This window comes from Carassius carassius, chromosome 15 (assembly GCF_963082965.1).
Source record: "Carassius carassius chromosome 15, fCarCar2.1, whole genome shotgun sequence".
Lineage (NCBI taxonomy): Eukaryota > Metazoa > Chordata > Actinopteri > Cypriniformes > Cyprinidae > Carassius > Carassius carassius.
The window spans coordinates 9044782-9067109 of NC_081769.1; the positions used below are offsets into that span (position 1 = coordinate 9044782).

General features: G+C 39.4%; 2 protein-coding genes across 3 annotated transcripts in view; both read left to right on the forward strand.

The window, feature by feature from the left end:
* The window catches only part of LOC132158072 (uncharacterized), a 411555-nt gene that overhangs the window by 211002 nt on the left and 178225 nt on the right, over nt 1-22328 (forward strand). The gene's annotated exons all lie outside the window — the stretch shown is intronic.
* Nucleotides 1-22328, forward strand: part of ca14 (carbonic anhydrase XIV) — a 40704-nt gene that overhangs the window by 15597 nt on the left and 2779 nt on the right. Inside the window, 9 exon segments of the mRNA XM_059567322.1 lie at nt 2096-2275; nt 2684-2829; nt 4229-4310; nt 4361-4441; nt 4573-4730; nt 5585-5711; nt 6288-6311; nt 11315-11399; nt 15690-15743. Of these exon segments, the coding sequence (XP_059423305.1) occupies nt 2096-2275; nt 2684-2829; nt 4229-4310; nt 4361-4441; nt 4573-4730; nt 5585-5711; nt 6288-6311; nt 11315-11399; nt 15690-15743 (937 nt within the window).

Genomic DNA, 22328 nt, shown 5'->3' on the forward strand with positions numbered 1-22328 from the left:
GAGATTATGTCACTCCCTCAGAGGACCTCAGATGATGCTAACCTTGAAACAACATACTGTTATAACATTGTTGTTATAATTTCTGCCATATGCATATATACTGACAGTCAGCACTGATAAGCTACTACTATTGTAGAAACTTAATTTTCTTTGTTGCTTTGCACTTATTTGTATTGTAAAAAGTGCTATAAAAAATAATTTTTAATTTAATTTTGGCTTAGATTATTCAAAAGTTTCATCTGGTCTTGTAGAAATATATAGTGGAGTATCATCAGCATAACAATGGAAACTAATCCTGTATTTTCTAATAATATTACCAAGGGGAAACATGTATAGCAGAGTCTGTCTATAGTTGGGCATACTGTTCCACGCAATTATAAACATTTCCAAGTTAGTTTTTCTCCATTTGTGCTAAAGATTACAAGTTTCTTTCTTGAGAGAATGGGTTGTACCATGGCACAGTACTTTTTTCTCTAACTTTTTTAAATTCAATGGGGGAAACAGCTTCTAATGTATTAGAGAAAATAGTGCCTATATTGCTACTCATTTCGTCTAGTTCATGTGTATTTATGGGTACACAGAGCAGTTGAGGTTAAATCAGGCAGGTTATTTCTGAACCTGTCTTTGGTGGTTGGAACAATGGTTCTACCTGGACGATAATATGGTAATAGTAAATATCAGAAATACGCAGCATGCACGATACAAGGTAGTGGCCAGTAATATCACTTTGAGGTAAAATCAGTATATCAGCAAGATCAATTCCATTTGAGTGGGCCTGGTGACATTTTCCTTGACTCCAAAAGAGTTTAATAAGTCTGTGAACGAAAGTCCTAGATCATTATTTGTATTATCAACGTGAATGTTAAAGTCTCAGATGCTTAGCACTTTATCAACATTAACCAATAGGTCTGAAATAAAATCTGCAAGTTATTTTAAGAAATCTGTACATGACCCAGGCGGTCTACTGTATACACAGTAGCCAGAGCAAGAGAAAGGAGAGATTTCTTTTGCATATCTGACAGTATAACATTAAGTATAAGTATTTCGAATTAGTTAAACCTGTTTCCTGTTTTCTGAGTAACATTGAGAGTATCACTATATATTTCTGCAACATCGCCACGATGACCAATCTGACGGTGCTCATGTTTATAACAGTAGTTTGGTGGAATAGACTCATTTAGACCAATATACCAATATACTCACTTGTTTTGAGCCAGGATTCAGTCAAGCAGAGTACATCAAAATTATTATCTGTGATAATTTAATTTACAGTAACTGCTTTGAGTGAACTAATCAATTTTTTTTTTGCATTTTTCCAGTTTAATCATAAAAACATACAAAAATATATGTTTTGTGCTTGCAAACGTTACATACTAATACGCACATATAATCACTGACACCAGGCAGCATTTATAATAAGGCCTTATCAGTGTATTGCTAAATACACAACAGGCCCAGCAAATAATGAGGTTAAATCTGCAACCTGAGAAGAACTTGTCTAGGTTATATTTAACTTTCCCATGTTTGGGGAAGCATGCAACAGTATGTCAGTTGTCATAGAGATCTCCTTGGAAACTACAGATCAGTGAAAGCAACTCTTCCACCCCCTACCCTTGAACAGGGCTTTGGGGGGTTAATCTTGGTGAACAGTGAGATTGAGTGGGCCTCTAATCCCTGTGTATACAGAACTGCCTTGGCACCAAACTGAAACACTCAGACTAATATGCAGAAGGTTTCTTTTATTGTAAAATAAAACTATTTATTTTAGTAAATAATTTTTATTATTTTTTGGTCTCTTTTTTTATGTTGATCTGTCCCTCCTTTGTCTTTTAACATCTAAATTCACTACAGAATGTTTCAGCAATGGAAAAAAAAAATGTGTGTGTGTGTGTGTGTAGTCTATGCTTTTGTAACTACGTGTCTCCTCATTAACTTGCATGACTTAACACTTAGCTAATACTTCATTATGAGCTTCCATAACATGTTATAAAGAGTAAAACATACATTTTGTAATATGCTGTTTATTGATTTTTCATTGATTAACCTCCACCCCTGCATTTCACCTCGCTTTATCACCCTTTTGTGATTGTGTTAGGTGCTGTGGGACAGCCAGAATGGGCTGGGGTTTTTCCTGACTGTGGTGGTTCTAATCAGTCACCCATAAACTTGGACACATCACAAACACTGTATGATCCAACACTAATCCCTGTGCAGCCCCTGGGATACAACCATTATGGGAAGAAGCCATTCACCCTCTACAATAATGGCCATACAGGTAAATTTGTCTTTTGTTACCCATTCAAAATGGTCTCAGACTTAGACACAAGACAGAAACTATGAAACTCTGCCACCCAGTACTTTTTACAATATACATGGTTTCAAGCAGCTTCATATCATATTTTTGTGTTTATAATATCTTTATGCCTTATAGTTGCAATTTAGCAAATTCAATCTATTTTGCAACTATAGGTTATGAAGATATTAAGATTTAGAAAATATAATTTTAATAAAGTGGTCTAAAAAAGTATTTGGATGCTTAAGTCACACTTAATGCAATGACATTTATACATTTGAGTGTGACTAAAGTCTATGTCACTGAGCATAAAACTGTGTGACAATGAATTACTGTTTGCTAAATATTACCCTTTAAACTCTTAAACTTCCCACTTGTTTTGTCACACAGTGCAGATGACATTGCCACATTGGATGAGCGTGGCTGGGTTGCCATGGCATTATAGTGCTGTACAGCTACACCTGCACTGGGGTAGTGAAGTAGGAGTAACTACAGGAAGTGAACACACCATTAATGGACAGAGCACTGCAGCAGAGGTGCGTGCTTATGTTGTGCCACGCATAATACAATGTTTTTAGTCATTTTTGTAGATTTGTATAAACAAGGACAATATTATTGTCTGTATATGAAACTTTTTGAAAAAGCATTTTATTGTATTTTTGTACAATCATTATTGTATAAACTTACCCTGAGAAGCACTGCTTTAAGGCCTAGAGATGAAGTCATGAGCCTCACAGGTGCTGATTCCAATGTTTCATATGGAGGCCTAGTGAGCTCTCCCAAGACAGGTCCCAGGAAGGAACAGAAATGGGACAGAAAGGTCTTAACACCTCGCACCATGCATAACATGTAATATAAGTGAATGCCTCTCCAGAGAAACATTTTCAACTAGAATGTGCTCAGCAGCAATTCCTGTCACTAAAAAAGTTAACAAAGCAATGCCTGCAGAAAAATACTCCTGAGAGAACTCCAGTACAGCACAGTGGGTCTAATTTGCAAGTCTAGCGCCAGAACTTATATAGCTTCTATTTGAGTGCCTGTAACGTCCTATTGGAGGGAAAACTTGCATTAAAAATGGTTTCCTTCACCATAGGGGAAAGCCATACCAGCATTGAGTCTAACTAAAATACTAACCCTATAAATTCTGCTGTAGAAGTTATGCAGTAGAACAGGATCCATCCCCAAACTTATATCTCGCAATTGATTGAGAACATTCTTGACACTGACACACTAAATTCTAAGACTATGCTTGAGTCAGCCAACTGAAGAGGAAGGTCAGCACATGAATGGGCTTGGTAAGTTTTGCTCCCAAAACAAACCTTAGAAACTTAATTTATCTCTGTGTAATCTGATTGAAGTAAAGATCCATGAGATCAATGGTCTCTCAGCATGATCTGCACCATGACATACTGTACTTTTTGGTCAGCTTTTTGAAACTGCACTTCTAGAAAGTGTAGTACAATCAGTGCAATACAAGAATGGCATAGACCCCATCCTTTTTTTGACACCTGTAAGTGCCAGCAGTAAAAGTCATACTCTTTTTTTTTAGAAGAAGACATATCTTTCCTTAGCCCAAAATGGTAGCACTTGAGCCTAAAATAGAAGGCATGGTAGCTTGTGTTGTTGGGGCAGTGCCTGCAGTTTCTCCAATTGCAACATATACCTTAGAGGTATAAAATTGTTTTGTGCCTCTGCATAAAGCAGACTGCTTTGGGCAGGGCCCTGAGGTAATTGAACTGTAGGGGGAATCTATTCTACAGGAAGAATGATCAAACTTGCCAAAGAGAACCAGCATGAACCATGGGGGCACCACTCATTGTGACCATATTGTTACGGATTTGTGACACAAGGCACAACTGAGCTCTCAAAGAACGACTGAAACTGTCTTCTGTAAGATGCCTATAGCTCAAAGACACTCTTTTTCCTTTCCGTCAGCTCCATATTGTCCATTACAATACAGAGATGTATGCTAATATGTCAGAAGCTAATCCTAATTGAGGTGAGTTCTTTGTTTTTACTCTAATCTTATTAATATCCACATAATATATATCTTTATCTAATTCACTTGTTTGCTTTCTCAGGCAGGCGAGGAGATTAATCAAGGATATTACAGTATTCTTAACTATCTGGGCCACATCAGATATGCAGGCATGTGTTTGTGTGCATGTCTATGAACGTGTACATGCATATGATTATCTTCCTTGAACATTTTGGGATTACTTTGTAAATAAAATTTTTTTTTTTTTTTTTTTTTTTTTTTTTTGCTTAATTTATTCTAGGCCAGAAGGTGGCTATACCAGCATTTGATATAAAGTTGCTGCTGCCTGACAACCTCAGCCAATATTTCCGCTACAACGGCTCACTCACCACTCCTCCCTGCCACCAGAGTGTCCTCTGGACTATCTTCAGAGAAAGAGTTAAAATTTCTCACTCACAGGTACAAAGAGTCTTAGTAAAAGCACAAACAATGCATATTTCACATATAAAGTAGTTTGTGTGGAATGAGGAATTTCTGAAATCGTATATAAATAACATACCTTATTTGAATGAATGTTCATCTCTATCTCCATCCTCAGTACCACAACTAAGGCACTGAATTCCCAACTGCTCCCCTGGGTACTACAGCATAATGTCTGCCCACTGCTCCGGTTGTGTTCACGGTGTGTGTGTGTGTGTGTGTGTGTGTGTGTGTGCGTGTGTGTGTGTGAATTCACTGCTGTGTGTGTGCACATTGGATGGGTTAAATGGAGAGCACAAATTCTGAGCATGGGTCACCATACTTAGCTGTATGTTACGTCATTTTCACTTGCACTTTTTCACTTTTCACTTCAAATTAAAAATCTATTATGAGCTCTCAGATAAATGTAATTTTTTATGCTTAAATAATGTATATTTCAGTTTGGTCAAACCAATGCATATTTATAGTTATCATGGCAGCTGTAGCAACACAATGTATTACCAGTTTTGGCAAATGGTTGTATAAATAGAATGCGAGAGTTCATCATATTGTCATAAACCATAGCAACCATAGCATATCAAGTAAATATATATATATAACTGTCTAGGTATATTTACAGTCTTGGCTTCGATGTATAGGTAGGCAATCTCCCTGAAATTTTACATATAAAAGAACTCTTCAGCTTGTGAAATAGAGTTTCATGACTGAACTTTATATAATTTACATGGCTGACAAATTCTCTTCTCTTCTCTTCTCTTCTCTTCTCTTCTCTTCTCTTCTCTTCTCTTCTCTTCTCTTCTCTTCTCTTCTCTTCTCTTCTCTTCTCTTCTCAGCTGATTAAATTACAAACAGTGTTGTACTCCAGTAAAGAAGAAGAGGCAGAGCCCATGGCTCTCCAGGATAACTACCGCACCACCCAGCCACTCAATAACAGAACTGTCCTGTCCTCTTTTATTCCGGGTAGGAGAGAGCGAAAAAGAATTAAAGAGGAAAGGGGGGAGAGAACAGAGCTGGGGGTGGGGGATTATGTAGCTGTGCCCTTTGTTTATATGATGGCTGATTAGGTTTTAAAAATCTCTTGTGAACACAGAGTTTATTGTAATCATGTGAGCCTGTGTGAGTCTATGCCCGAGTGGGGAGAGCAGTACAAAGCAGCTATAAGACTCAGTTGATGTAACAGTGCTTGATGAAGTTATTTATGATTGTTTCAAATGTTTCCAATATAAATAACAGTGATCAGCAGACACCCCTTTTCTCCCTTCCAGGGAAGATTTGGAAGGTTTAAAAGAATAGTTAACCTAAATTACATGCTATGAACTGTTTTACACAGAGAAGTGCTGTGTAAAGATTCTTCAAAAAAATTGGCCTGTTGTGTTCCACCAAAACAATTACAATATACAATTTTGGAATAACTTAGTGATGAGTAAATTATTATAGAATTGTCATTTGTCAAAATTACAATTCTATATTCATTCATATACTCATAGTGCTTATGCTGTCTCTAACTTCTCTTTATCTCACCGTTTCTCTCTCCAGTCTCAGTAAAAATGTATACTGCAGGTGAGAAATTTTTTTTTATACTAAGCATTATATTAACCACTTTATTGTCTAAACATTACATTTTACTATTTACATGTCAACGCAGGATTTTTTTTTCTGATGTATTATTATTATTAAAAAATTTTAACAGCATTACAAATACCTAACAGTTAACGCAGGGTGGAGCTAGGGTTTGCAACCCCACGCACAACTGTTGCTTTTTTTTTCCTTGACAAGAATTGCATTTATTTAGAGACTTATTATCGCTTCAGTGCCAGGTGATAATCAACGACCACGCAAAAGGTACTTTGCAGATGACGAGGAGTTTTAGTAGAACATCAGTGAGATGAGATGAGAGTCAGATGAGATGCTGTCAAGCCATATGTCAGTAAGACAATATCTCTGTCATGTTAGCTGTTATACTGTACTCGTAGTGCATGCTCTTCAATTACATGCTCAAATACATAGCCTGTATAATTTCACACTAAATAGCAGCCAAATAACCTAATAATCCAGTTGCTATGATGTCTGTTCATTAAAGAACAAAAGAAAAAAAGAGGAGATCAATAACTTTTGTAGCTTTAAGAATTAATCTATAATCTATAATCAATTTAGAATTTAGGGTTTGTTAACTTTTTTTCAGTTTCTGTATACAGGTGCATCTCAATAAATTAGAATGTCGTGGAAAAGTAAATTTATTTCAGTAATTCAACTCAAATTGTGGAACTTATGTATTAAATAAATTCAATGCACACAGACTGAAGTAGTTTAAGTCTTTGGTTCTTTTAATTGTGATGATTTTGGCTCACATTTAACAAAAACCCACCAACTGAATCTGAAATCTCAACAAATTAGAATATGGTGACATGCCAATCAGCTAAGCAACTCAAAACACCTGAAAAGGTTTCCTGAGCCTACAGAATGGTCTCTTAGTTTGGTTCACTAGGCTACACAATCATGGGGAAGACTGCTGATCTGACAGTTGTCCTGAAGACAATCATAGGCCTTCACACCCTTCACAAGGAGGGTAAGCCACAAACATTCATTGCCAAAGAAGCTGGCTGTTCACAGAGTGCTGTATCCAAGCATGTTAACAGAAAGTTGAGTGAAAGGAAAAAGTGTGGAAGAAAAAGATGCACAGCCAACCGAGAGAACCACAGCCTTATGAGGATTGTCAAGCAAAATCGATTCAGGAACTGGAGTGAACTTCACAAGGAATGGACTGAGGCTGGAGTCAAGGCATACAGACGTGTCAAGGAATTGGGCTACAGTTGTCGTATTCCTCCCGGTAAGCCACTCCTGAACCACAAACAATGTCACAGGCATCTTACCTGGTCAAGGAGAAGAAGAACTGGACTATTGCCCAGTGGTTCAAAGTCCTCTTTTCAGATGAGAGTAGATGAGAGTTTTGTATTTTATTTGGAAACCAAGGTCCTAGAGTCTGGAGGAAGGGTGGAGAAGCTCATAGCCCAAGTTGCTGGAAGTCCAGTGTTAAGTTTCCATAGTCTGTGATGATTTGGGGTGCAATGTCATCTGCTGGTGTTGGTTCACTGTGTTTTTTGAAAACCAAAGTCACTGCACCCATTTACCAAGAAATTTTGGAGCACTTCATGTTTCCTTCTGCTGACCAGCTTCTTGAAGATGCTGATTTCATTGTCCAGCAGGATTTGGCACCTGCCCACGCTGCCAAAAGCACCAAAAGTTGGTTTAATGACTATGGTGTTGGTGTGCTTGACTGGCCAGCAAAATCACCAGACCTGAACCCCATAAAGAATCTATGGGGTATTGTCAAGAGGAAAATGAGAAACAAGAGACCAAAAAAAATGTAAAAAAAATGCAGATGACCTGAAGGCCACTGTCAAAGAAACCTAGGCTTCCATACCACCTCAGCAGTGCCACAAATTGATCACCTCCATGCCAAACAGAATTGAGGCAGTAAATAAAGCAAAAACAGCCCCTACCAAGTATTAAGTACATGTACAGTAAACAACAATTAATTGGTCTTATGAAGTATTCTAATTTGTTGAGATAGTGAATTGGTGGGTTTTTGTTAAATGTGTGCTAAAATCACACAAGAACCAAAAGACTTAATCTACTTCAGTCTGTTTGCATTGAATTTATTTAATACACAAGTTTTACAATTTGAGTTGATGTGAAAGATCTGTCACGAGCCTGAGCAGATCACAACAACAAAAAATTAGTCCATAGCCACAAAACAGGGAGCAAAGTGATAGTTTTATTAATTCTTGCTTACGCAAGATAAAAAGTGATCAAACCTCATTAGAGAGGAAAAAGACCAAAACTTTTATTCCATGTAGATTACATCACAGGAAATTCACAAATGACATAATTGGCCATGATTCTCTCAAACTGACAGAAGACAACATTCCACACCACCTTTACCAGGGTGCAATAAGTAACAACTTCACTAGACAAAACATACACTGAATTTATAGGAGGTGACCAACACCATGAAACAAAACAAGGGGAAACAAAACAATAAATTTGGAATGAACAATACATTTAACTAAATTTAGAGCCATGGATAAATTTTAGTGAATGAAAAAGGATTCTATTAGACAAATATCATACTGATCAAGACATCACATTTTCCTATGTCCCCTCTTATACATCAAAGTTGGTATAGTCTTATTTCCTTTAGAATTCCCATAAAACAGAACAACTTCCTGTTTGAATCTCTTTGTTACTAGGCTGGTCCATTCCCACAACAGACCAGGTGTTAAACATTTTAAGTCATTTTAATTACAAGAATGAACTTTCACAATTTGCTAGATTTGTATAAAATAACTTTTTAGCCAAAGAGGAATTTTAACAAGTTTTAATGTTTTAACCTTAAGCCAAATAACTAAGCCCGTGCACTGACTCAGTTCAATGACAAATAAAGATCGTAAACCAAACCAATATAGTGATTGCATTTTACTTGATCAACTGCAAAGATGAATGTATAAGAATTTTGTGGTTTAAATCCAGGCCATCACAGTTGAATTACTAAAATTAACTTCTTCACAACATTTTAATTTATTGAGATGGACCTTGTGGCGAGTGGGGCAGGGCCGAGAGCCGTGGGAACAGAGCGAGGCCGGTGGAGTGATTGGAAATGAGTGACGCCTACTCGACCCACCGGTCTCGAGTCCCACGGAGGAGATGGAAGGCTATAAAAGAGGAGCGATGACAGTGAAGGAAGAGAGAGGACCAGGCCTGGATTTTAGTTGTGTTTGGTTTTTGTTTGTGCGCGGCAGTGGTCCGTGAGGGGCTGGCGCAATGTTTTGTGTTTATTTTATTATTAAACTTGATTTGATTGTCCGCCGGTTCCCGCCTCCTTCTTCCTATAATTAGTCAGTTTAATGCATTACACTGGTGCCGAAACCCGGGAGAAGGAGGGACGCGGTGCTGAAGATCCCTCGCCGCTGTGGTGAATCTGTGGTGCCATTGAGCAGGGCGAGGAAGTGTGCACGAGCACGCTCGAGGCGGTGGGCTGGAGTGAGTTGCCGGGGACGTACGAGCTCACTGCCGTCCGCTGAGGGACGTCCAGTGCCACCGCCAGGCACCGCGGAGGAGATCACCCAGCTGGTGGAGATCCGAGCGGCAGTGCGTCTGGGAACCAGAATTTTTTTTTCTCCTCTCTCCCCTCTCTCGTCTCTGTCACTCCTCATCCTTCCATCTCCTTTTCTCTCGCCTCGTCTGTCCCACCCCCAGGTTCCCGCAGGTCACCGTGAGCGGTGAGCGCGGGGGGGTGGGGGCTAGAGCGCAGTCTCGGGAGTACCCCCTGGCCTGCGAGGGGCGATGGGGATATGTGGCGAGTGGGGCGGGGCCGAGGGAACGGAGCGAGGCCAGTGGAGTGATTGGAAATGAGCGACACCTGCTCGACCCACCGGTCTCGAGTCCCACATAGGAGATGGAAGGCTATAAAAGAGGAGCGACGACAGTGAAGGACGAGAGAGGACCAGGCCTGGATTTTAGTTGTGTTTGGTTTTTGTTTGTGCGCGGCAGTTGTCCGAGAGGGGCTGCTGCGCTGTTTTGTGTTTATTTTATTATTAAACTTGATTTGATTGTCCGCCGGTTCCCGCCTCCTTCTTACCATAATTAGGAAGTTTAATGCGTTACAGACCTGTACTTCCTATTTGCTGAAAGGTTCAGGTAACTTTTACTTTTATTATAATGGGTTTAAGTGAAGGTTGTTTTAAATTGACTTAAATTAGAAGTTATTATTTTTTAAAGTCCAAATAATGTTAAAATTGATAGCTTTTAATTATACTGTAATGTTGAATGGCTATAATCAGTGGTTAAATATTAGAGGAAAAAAAAACAATTTCATAGAGTCATCAGTAGTACAGTTATCAGTGATACCAGCCTTCAGTCATACAGAAAAAAAAATATTAACGATATATATATAGTTTTTGTTGTTGTTGTTTCTACATTAATTTGAAGATTTAATTGTGAATTATTGCAACATAAAAGTACATTTAAAACCTTTTTATTGTTAGGTGAGATTAATCATGATTAATTTAAAGGTGCTGTAAGTTTTTGACTCTACTAAAGCATAAGAATACCATAATATGTTTGCAGATATTAAAGAAACATGCTAAGTTAACATACTGTACTTATTTAGCTGAAAAATAATGCTACAGTTGGAGGAAAACACAGCGTATTTCATTTCATTCATCGTCAAGTGTGCTCATTCCTGTTGATGTCATTAATCTGGCATCCTGTGTGTACGTCAAGTCTGAGGAGGAGGGGCCGTGTAAAAACAAACCCTTTCCAATATTTCGAATTTGGACTGCAATACCTAATTCAATCACACTGTGTAAATCCTACATACAGCACCTTTTAAAAAATGTGCAATTAATTAGTAAATATTTTTAATTGATTGACAGCACTAATTATTTATCTGCTGTCTTTATTGTTATTTTTCAGTCAGTTCTCTAAGAAGAGACTTTTATGCTTAATTTTTGCTCAATTATTACAGTTTTCTTGAGAAATGTAACATATTTTCTCTGTTTAAGGTGAAATCGCAGCTATTGTGATTGGATCTCTGTGTGGATGTATAGGCTTGGCTGTTATCATCTGCTTTATTGTGAAAACTATTCGGTAAGAATGTTAACAATCCAAACATTTCTCATGTGTAATAAAAAGCTGGCTGAAGATGGTATGGAATGGTGTTCAATAACTTTTGTACATGCTCTGTTACACACAATCATGTGTGCAGTTCAAAACTTGCCAAGAATGCGTTATCTGTACACGTGTGTAATTCCTCAAATAATTTCCTGCTTTTTTAATTCTTTTTGTTTTTTCTTTTTATCTGGTTTCTACACTCACCTAACATTTATGATAATTTATATACAGTGCCCTCCACTATATTTGGCATCCTTGGTAAATATCGGCGAACTTGATTTCACCAAGTACAACATGTTCCCGGATCAACATCCTTGTTGATACTGGAAAAACATTCCAATCAACCAATCAGAAATAGCTGTTTTAGGCTTACAATCAGGGTAAGGTCCTTCTACACTCTTATTAATCAGCTATCATTTCCCACTGATTTTAGGAATAAATTATTGGTAGGGTTAGGTTTAGGGGTAAGGATTGGGATAAGTCTATATTTTTAGACAATAATGTTGATCCAGAATCATCAAAATATATGAAGCAAATATGAGCAAAGGTGGCTGTGAAAAAAAACTGCCTTGTTTATCCTTTTGATTTTTCATTCAAACAACTCTACGTGGGGGTGGGGGGGGTCTCATTGTGAAATAAATGTTTTCTCTAATTCATGTTGGCCACAATTATTGGCATCCAATTATTGCAACATCCTTTTCCCAAGATAACAGCTCTGAGTTTTCTCCTATAATGATTGAAGAGTTTGGAGAACACCTGATAAGAGATCAGAGACCATTCCTTTATGCAGAATATCTACAGGTCCTTCAGATCCACAGCTGGTGGATCATGTTGGTGGTGCTTCTCTTCAGTTCACTCCACTCATTTTCTATACAGTTCAGGTCTGAGACGGCAATGGCAGAAGCTTAATTTTGTGCTCAGTGACCCATTTTTGTGTTGATTTTAATATTTGTTTTGAATTATTGTCCTGATGGAAGATCCAACCACAGCCCAATGTAAGATTTCTAATGGAGGGAGTAAGGTTTCGATTTTTTATAATTTGGTATCTGATTGAAAACATTATGCCATGTTTCTGAACATGATGCCCAGGATCTCTGGCAGTAAAACAGACCCACAACATTAACGATTGAAGAAAAATTCAAGGTACATTTTATCCCTGTTTGTACTAAACAAATCCAGTGGGTTTGCCGCTCAAAAGCTATTTTTACTTTTTTTGTTTGTTTTGTCTTACATTGTTTTGTCTTAAATTCTAGTAGTGTCTTTCTAGGGGTGCCAGTAATTGTGGCGAACATGCATTGGAGAAAAACAATTATTTCATCATTATAATTTCTCTCCACTTTCAATTGTTTTAATTTAATGATACGTTAGAATTTTGGGAATTTTTTTAACGAAAGATCAAAAGGATAATCAATGCAGATTTAGTCTCACAGCCATCTTTGCTCATATTTACCAAGGGTGCCAATAATAGTGGAGGTCACTGTGTGTGTGTGTGTGTATATATATATATATATATATATATATATATATATATATATATATATATAATATTCAGAACAACAAGCAGAATGTGGGACATAAAAATGAAGCAGCATTACATTATAGACATTTTTTTTTATTAAATAAAACAAATATACTGCATTGGCAGCCTGATAATTGTTTATCACACAAGAAAGTTCAGTCCAGTTGAGGTCATTTACATTTTCAATAATCGATTTAAAATTAAATTCAGTTTATGGTTCAAATTTGGGGTAGGTCACTAAAAAGCAATAGCGCTGTTCCTTTTCAAATGTTCTCTCAAGTTGTGTATGTGGGAAAACTCCTGTTTCACTCTGAACAGAAGCCTAATTTGTTCACATTTGTGTCGCTGCACAAACCAATGGCACTTTAGCCTGCCAGAAGGGGCTATTTCATCAGAATCTTGTCCTTCAGGGATGAGGATAATCTCTTCGCAGACTCTGCAGGAAGACAGAAAAAAAGCTCAGCTCTGCTCGCTGCCGCTGTTGAAAAGCCCTGGCAGAGGAAAACTAGCTTTACTCTGTTGGCATCCGGCACCTTATAAAATTTTTGAAACAAATTTCCAGCACGTGTTGTTGCAAATGTTGCACCCATGCAGAGGCTGCACTCATCAAAGGCTTGTGTTCTCACTGTGAGAACATGAGTGCTGCCTGTCTCCACTCGTGGATCGCCTTCTTTAACGAAGATGGTCCTTTTGTTCTGCTCTCCTGTTTCCTTTCCCACCTAAGAGGAAGAAACAGCTGAGCAGCACATCCGATGAACAGCCACTTCTTTGAGAGTGCATTTTGAGCTCTCCAGCCTGTTCAGACAGATGGAGCAGCTTTTTGTTTGCTTTGGGGGTCGCTCTAAAGGGCTGCCAGTTACAAAGCAGAGAATTTCTTGCTGGATAGTTGATGCTATAAACTTGGCTTATGCCTCGGAACTTACTTGGCCCTTAACTAAGTGCTCCAAGATTGAGCTTGCAGAGCAGGTCGTTTTGTATCTGCTAATAGCACAGCGTGATTGGATGTATTGCCCATACACAATGTGAGGGACAGTTTGAAAGGGTGAGTGCTCTGGTTACTGACGTAACCTCTGTTCCCTGAAATAAGGGAACAAGCATTGTCACTGGCTGTGCTATAAGCTGTGCGTGAATCGCTGACTGTCACTTTAGCCAAATAATTCTGATGAAATGGCTCGTATTTAACTTATAATGGCTCATCTAACTTATATAGAGGTCTGCTCTGCCCCTTCTGGCAGGCAAAAGCGCCATTGGTTTGTGCAGCTACACAAATGTGATGACTAATATGAGGCAGGGCAACAACTTACTGCGTGATGTAGCCAAGAAAGTGTCCCTAAAATTTAAGATATGGGGCAAAACGCCCGTTTGAGATCGTGTCTCATATTTATATCACATAGTTAAGAAATATGACGAGAAGTAGGCTAAGTGCAATTTCACTTTAGTGCAAATGTCATACTCATCTTATACAACAATTCATTAAGTTAATATTGTATTATCTTAGACACAATGTTGTCTGTTTTGCTCCATTTTGCAAACTAGAAGATAAAGACAAAGCAGAAGTGCTCATCTCTGAGCAACCCACAGCATCATTTCATTTCTTAATCCATGTTTTGAACAAATTTGGTGAACCATTTGGCATGTTGAACCATTAGCATATGCGTTGACTTTTAAATGGTGCTGCACAGATAGATCCGTGTATGAGATCAAAGTACCACGAGAGCAATTCAAATGCACAGGGAGTCGTTTGCTCTCTAAGCTCTTGTGGTACTTTGATGTCACACACCGTTTGGTCTGATGGTGATGACCCGCTTCGGGTCGAACAAGCCTAATGATTCAATGAACAATTCATAAAGAACCATTTACTTCACTCCTTAATGAATCAGCCATTTGAACAAACCAAATGAATGAATAAATAACTTGATGACTTAATCATTAAGACATTTACCACCACCTACTGGCAGTTTTAGTTTATTATTTAGAGTATCATTTCATTAAATAAATAATGTGTTATTTTCAAAATTAATAATAATATTAAGAAAATAAATGATTAAAGTTATAGTTCACCCAACCAAAAATTGACAATGACAATTCTGTCATCATTTACTCACATAGTCCAAAAGAGTAGGCTATATGTAATGAATTTTATCAAACAAAATATTTCTTGCTGAACCTACTTTTTGTTATGCCTGTTTGATGCTTTACATAGCAACGACTTTAGATTATCTTTTGGGAGTAATTTCTACAAATTTGATGTGAGATTAATTTGATTAATTAATCACCACATCCTGTATTTATCTTTAATCGCTTACCATCCCTAAAATAATTACATCACTAATGTAAAAGTATTAAGCAATACATAATAAAACTAGACAAATTACAGGCTTCTTATAAAACAAGTTAAAATAATCGACAGAGATCAATATGTCCAAATACAGTCTACACTCCAGTTGTAAACATTCTGCCTAATGCATTTGTAGTTATTACAAAAATTATTTGTTACTAAATCAGTTAAACAGTGGTAAAAAGATAACTGCCCAATATTAACATTTCTGGTAACTCTGAAGTAAAATAAATAATAAAATAAATTTAAAAAATCTGATTTGGAGTTCATGAATTAGAAAACTGACTTAATTATTACAATATAGATTGTCTTTTACTGTATGTAATACTGTGCATATTTTCTTCTTAATTATTTTTGATCATGTTTGTTTGTGATTGCTTTGTGATTGTTTCTTTTCATCACATGACAGCTTAACATCCAGCTGGGATGTCTTACCAAGTATCCGACCTTCTCACCAGCCAAGGTCAACTTTTTTAATGACCATTCATGACCCCTAACCACAAGCTTTAAACCCTTAACCTCAGTAACCCCTAAAATCAAGTCATCCATCCATCCAGTCCATCCATTAAGTTAGGTAACATTTTATTTAGAATAATTTCTTATGGGAGAAACATTTTTAACGTGCAATTCAACCAAAGTCCCTTTAAGGGAAGTAATTTCACTCTCACTCTCAAACCTAGGCATTTGGTCTCGTTCAGTCTCACGGTACTTTGATAGCACATGTGATCGTAAGGCATCTACAGTATCGATCAAAGTCTGAGAAATTTTCGAACCATTCTTTGCGGCATCGCATGAAGTCGAACAAGCCTATTGACTTAACCAATTAGCAATTAGCTCTTTTACTTAGAAGGTGGGGCTTCCTTTAATAGAGTGGTCATATTGATGGTGCCTTCAAGCCATATCATATGCTGCGTCCAAAAGCTCTAAAATGCCTTTCAAGGCATTAAGGCATCAAGGCATGTCCGAACACAAATTCTGCTTCACTTCCTGTCTTCAGAGGTACCTTCTTCTGATCGAGTTTTGAAGGCAGCTTAGATACATAGTGCATTCCATTCCTTGATGGCTAAGATAAAAAAATAAAGATGGTGTCTGAAAGTTACATTTGGTGGTCTTGTGTGTAAATGTATGCTTCTGACCAACTTTTTGCACTTTTGTTGTTATTTCTGTGAAGAAATCAGTATTATAATAATAACATATTTTAGTTATCATCAAAACTCATTCTATTTTGTTGTAGATCATTAAACTGTTACGCTGCCTCAAAAGCCTGTCTGAAATGAGTTTCATGAGGTGCCTTTATGCAAAAACTCTGCCTGCAAAGTCACATGCCTCGTAAGGCAGCGAGGCAGCAAGTCTTTTGGACACAGCCATAATTGCCATTATTCTGAGATGACAACAAGTGATGTTCAACTCTGTGCTGTGCTGTGCTGTTTCTATAGCAACGGTCAACAAAATAAACCCACCTGAAAGAATGCTACAGTATGTTACTGGAAGCTGTCAAACACATAATCACAACTTTACATTTGTGCTACTGCTAAATGTTGCAGAACAAAGAAAGCATGTCATGTAAAAATAATTACTTGTTTATTATTATTAATGACAGCGATAAATGTGATATTGTAAACTTAAACAAACAACAACAAAAAATAACAGTATGAAAACTTACAAAATAAGTTTTTATATTATAGTACATTATAGTATCTATATGTATCTTTGTTCCTCTTTTTGTTTGTTTTTGTTTTTATTATTGCCAAGGTACCAAATATAAAAGTACATAGAATATCAACATTGTGTACAAAGAGGTGACATTACATGCAAAGCACCATTTATAGATGTATGCAATAAAAAATAAATAATACAAAACGAAAGCTAAACACAAGATAAATTAAAAAGATTAAATAAATGAACTGTTTTAAAAGGCTTAAGATTCTTAGAAGATGAAATAGTCTGAATATACTGTTGAACCTCTTTTTTAAAAACAATATATAAAGGATTTTGATGATTGAATTTACTGCAGTGAATATGAAATTTAGCAAGAAATAATAATAGGTTAATAATAAAATATTAATAAATTTGGTCTTTTTGCATATTGAAGAAGCCAAACAGTACATCCTTAAAAAGCAGAGAGAAACCCTGGAGCATACTGTGATTGATAGCATTAGAGAATTCAATCAAAAATAGCTGTGTGTAAGGACGATCCCAAAAGATATGCATATTCTCCAACTCTGGTACGGCTGAGGATTGCAGCGGATTCCTACTCCAATGCTCGCTGGTCCTGGAGATGCAACCGCACTTATACCCTACCGAAAGATCAAAGGTGGCCTTCCTGATATCTCAATTGCAATGTAAAGCACTTCAGTGGGCCGATTCAATTTGGACACAGAATAACCCAGTTATCCAGTCTTATTCTAGCTTCATCGACCATTTCAGATAAGTTTTTGGCAGACCAGCTTGGAACTCTTTTATTGGTGAGAAGCTTTATAACTTGAAACAGGGAAAAATGTCTGTCAATGAATATGCTCTTCAGTTCAGGACTCTAGCGGCCACCAGTGGATGGAAGGAGCAGGCCTTACTGACTACCTACCGTCAGGGATTGGAAGCTCGAGTGCGGTTGCATCTCGCTGCATAATAGGACACCATCGGGCTAGAATGGTTCATTCAACTCTCCATCCGCTTTGCCACCCGTATGCAGTCGTGCCTCGAAGAGCACCAGGGCCAGGCGAATTCCAACTCGCCACTCTGCCGACCAGAGGCCATCAGCTCCCCAGAACCAGCCAGTGAACCCATGCTCGTCGATCCCTATCAACTCACAGCGGCTGAAAGACAAAGATGGCTGGCCCAGAATCTGTGTCTCTACTGTGCCTCTACCACCGGAGTGGGAGCGGTCCTGTCACAGCAGCAGGGGAATCCTAGTCGCCTCCACCCATGCGCCTTCTTCTCTCGTGAGCTGCTGGCCATCAAGTTGGCCCTGGAGGAATGGAGGCATTGGCTGGAGGGAGCCAAACACCCTTTTCTAGTCCTCACAGACCACAAGAACCTCGAATATCTACGGGTCGCCAAGAGGCTGAATTCGAGACAGGCCCGCGGGGCGCTATTCTTCACCCACTTCCACTTTAACATCTCGTATCGCCCAGGGGACAAGAATGTGAAGGCTGACGCCCTGTCCCGGTGTCACGCCCGCGAAGAAAACTTAGAAGAACCTGAAACCATCCTTCCTGAAAAAGTCATCATCAGCCCCATTACCTGGTCTGCAGAGACCCTTCCTTCCTCCAATCCTGCTACCAACACCCCGCCGGGTTCCCCACCAGGACACCAATACATCCCCAGGACACGGCACACTCCACTCAATCACTCCGCTCACACATCTCTTGCCAATGGTCACCCGGGGGTCAATGAAACCCTCTCGTTGCTAAGGGAACGCTTCTGGTGGCCTAACATGGCTTCTGACGTCAGAAGGTACGTGAACGGATGTACATACTGCGCCATCTCCAAAAGTCCATGCCATCTACCATCAGGCAAGCTCCACCCTCTGCCCGTCTCTAATCGCCTGTGGTCAAACCTAGGGGTGGACTTTATCACTGACCTTCCTCCTTCCGACAATAATACCTGCATCCTAGTCATTGTGGACAGATTTTCAAAATTTTCATTTTGGAGTGGAGTATCTTTTTTAGCCTACTCTGCCTGTTTGTCATGTAATGATAACACAAAATACAATTGCAAGTGAAGTGTAGTTTATTTTGCCACAACAGCAAACAAGCAAGATGCGAGGAGGATGTGAAAGTGAGCAGGTGAGTAGGTCTATGTGACACATGGACTGCAAGGCACTGGCCCAATCCCACTCCGACAGAATTCCAGGAACAAAACGGTGAACCACACTTGACGACAATTCAAGGCTGAGAGCAAACAGGACTCAAAAGATTGGACAGAGAGTCTGGCATAGACAAACTCAAACAACGATCTGACAACATGCAGTACCAAACATGAGACAGATAAAGACAGGACAGAACAAGCAGCAGGTGCAGCCACACTGATAAGCTTGTCAGCCCCGCGGTTGTCGGACCAACGCTGAACGAGGTAGACAGGAAACAAGATACTGACCCACAGAAAGAACACACGGATCCATGAACCATGACAGTAACCCTCCTCCTAGGAGCGCCTCCTTGTGCTTCCAGAGGAACCTACATGGCGATTTTAATCATCGATAAGCGAATGATCCAATATGTCCCTGGCAGGAACCCAACTGTTCTCCTGTGGACTGTAACCCTCCCAGTCCGACTAGGTACTGAAATCCATGTCCAGAATGCATTTTACTGAATACGTGAGTTCCCCATATACGAGTCGTGGCAGTGGGGGAACTGTGACAGGCAGATTAATGGTGGAATGAATCATTTGTTTTAATTTGGAGACATGGAAGATGGAATGATTTCTCCTGTATGCAGGAGGAGGTTTGAGGTGAACTGCCACTGGACTAATAATCTTGGTGACAGTAAACGGGCCAGTAAATTTGGGAGAATGCTTCTTACAGAAGGTACAGAGAGGAATATTCTTCTATGAAAGCCACACTTTTTGACCAAAAATATAGACGGGAGGCTTTGACGGTGACGATCATCCTGGGCCTTGGTGCACGACTCGATCCAGAGTATGACTTCTCTAGCCTTCTTCCAGGTGCGGTGGAACCTCTGGACAAAGGCATGGGCAGAGGGGACGGCGACTTCGGATTCCATACTCTGAAAGATGTGACTGGTAACCTATGCTACACTCAAATGGAGATAGGTCCGTGGATGACACTGGTAAAGAATTGTGTGCATACTCCACCCATGAGAGTTGCTGACTCCAAGAGGATTTGTTTTGAGACACCAAAAACCACAACAAACATTCCAAATCTTGGTTGGCCCTCTCCGTCTGATGATTACTCTGGGGATGAAACCCAGAAAAGAGACTAACAGTCGCCCCTAACAAACTACAAAATTCTTTCCAAAATTTGGAAACAAACTGAGGCCCCCTCTCAGATACCACGTCCACCAGGAGGTCATGAATATGAAAGATTTGATCAATGACAGCAACCGCTGTTTCTCTGGCTGAGGGTAATTTGCACAGAGGAACAAAATGAGTTGCCCTGAGAACCGGGCCGCCACGGTCAAAACTACCGTGTTACCCTGGCACAGTGAGTCCCAAAGTCCCAAAACAAAATCTACTAAAATGTGGGACCAGGGTCTTGAAGGAACCAACAGCGGTTGAAGGAGTCCAGCAGGGGGTCGATTGGAACCTTAGAAGTGGCACAAACAGAGCAAGCCAAAACAAAATGTTGTATATCTCGAGTGCCACCAGAACTGTTTTTTTATTGAGAAACACTGTTCAATTAAAACCTGGATGACATGCTACTTTGGAACAATGGCCCCAACGGATGATCTAAGACCATAATCCTTCTAGCACAAATGACGCCATTCTTCCAGAAGCAAGCTTAACTGCCAGCAACTCTCTATTACCAATGTCGCAATTACATTTGGCAGGAGACAAACGTATCTTACCATCTGCAGAAGAATGGTGGGAAAGAACCGCACCAGCCCCTACCACGCGCCAACCTCCACCACAAACTGACAGGAGGGATAAGGGGCCACCAGAATGGGAGCTGAAAAAAACCAAATCTTTAGTTTGCAAAACAAAGCCTCTGCCACGCTAGACCACCTGAATGTGGTCTTGGTGGAGGTCAAGGCAGTCAAAGGGGTGGCTAGCTGGCTGTAATTGCGAATCAGAGGATGGGTACATGGTGGTCATAAAGGGATGGACATGGTCAGAAACAATGCTCAGGTAGGCCGTGGCATTTAAACGATGCCCAATTGGCGCTAAGGGGCCTAAAGTGTGCCAAGAAAACATTCTCCACACCATTACACCACCAGCAGCAGCCTGCAAGGTGGTAACAAGGCATGATGGATCCATGTTCTCATTCTGTTTACGCCAAATTCTGACTCTACCATCTGAATGTCTCAACAGAAATCGAGAATCATCAGACCAGGCAACATTTTTCCAGTCTTCAACTGTCCAACTGGCTCGTGCAAATTGTAGCCTCTTTTTCCTATTTGTAGTGGAGATGGGTGGTACTCGGTGGGTTGTAGCCCATCCGCCTCAAGGTTGTGCGCGTTGTGGCTTCACAAATGCTTTGCTTCATGCCTCGGTTGTAACGAGTGGTTATTTCAGTCAAAGTCTATCAGCTTGAATCAGTCAGCCCATTCTCCTCTGACCTCTAGCATCGACAAGGCATTTTCACCCACAGGACTGCCGCATACTGGATTTTTTTCCCTTTTCACACCATTCTTTGTAAACCCTAGAAATGGTTGTGTGTGAAAATCCAAGTAACTGAGCAGATTGTGAAATACTAACAACCATGCCACGCTCAAAATTCCTTAAATCACCTTTCTTTCCCATTCTGACATTCAGTTGGAGTTAAGGAGATTGTCCTGACCAGGAACACACCCCTAAATGCATTGAAGCAACTGTCATGTGATTGGTTGATTAGTGACAGGCAGATTTATGGTAGAATGAAAAATTGGCTATAATTTGGAGACATAGAAGATGGAATGAATTCTCCTGTATGCAGGAGGAAGTTTGAGGCAAACAGCATAAAAAGATACTCAAAATGCCCCCTGGAGGTATTAAAAGCAGTCCATTCACCATTAATTTCAGAGAGCATTCATTGAGAGTCGGTTGACTAACCCATGCCTAAATGTCCCACTGTGCTTCCTGGTTCCATTTACATTCCACTGCCAACATGCAAAACTCAATAAAGTAATCTATGACTGATCGATTTCCTTGATGTAACTCAGACAACTCCCTCTCCACCTCCAAGTCAAAAATGTCAAAATTAATAGTCAAAAATGAACGACATAACAGGGGCTCACCAGAGTAGACAGTCGGTGGTGGTAGACGAGGCTCAGCATGCCAGTTCCCCCGCGGATGCCGGAGCAATGCTGAACGAGCAATCAGACAGGGAACAAGATACAGACCTGGAGAAATGAACACACGGATTCATGAACCGTGACACTGTTTCTGTGTG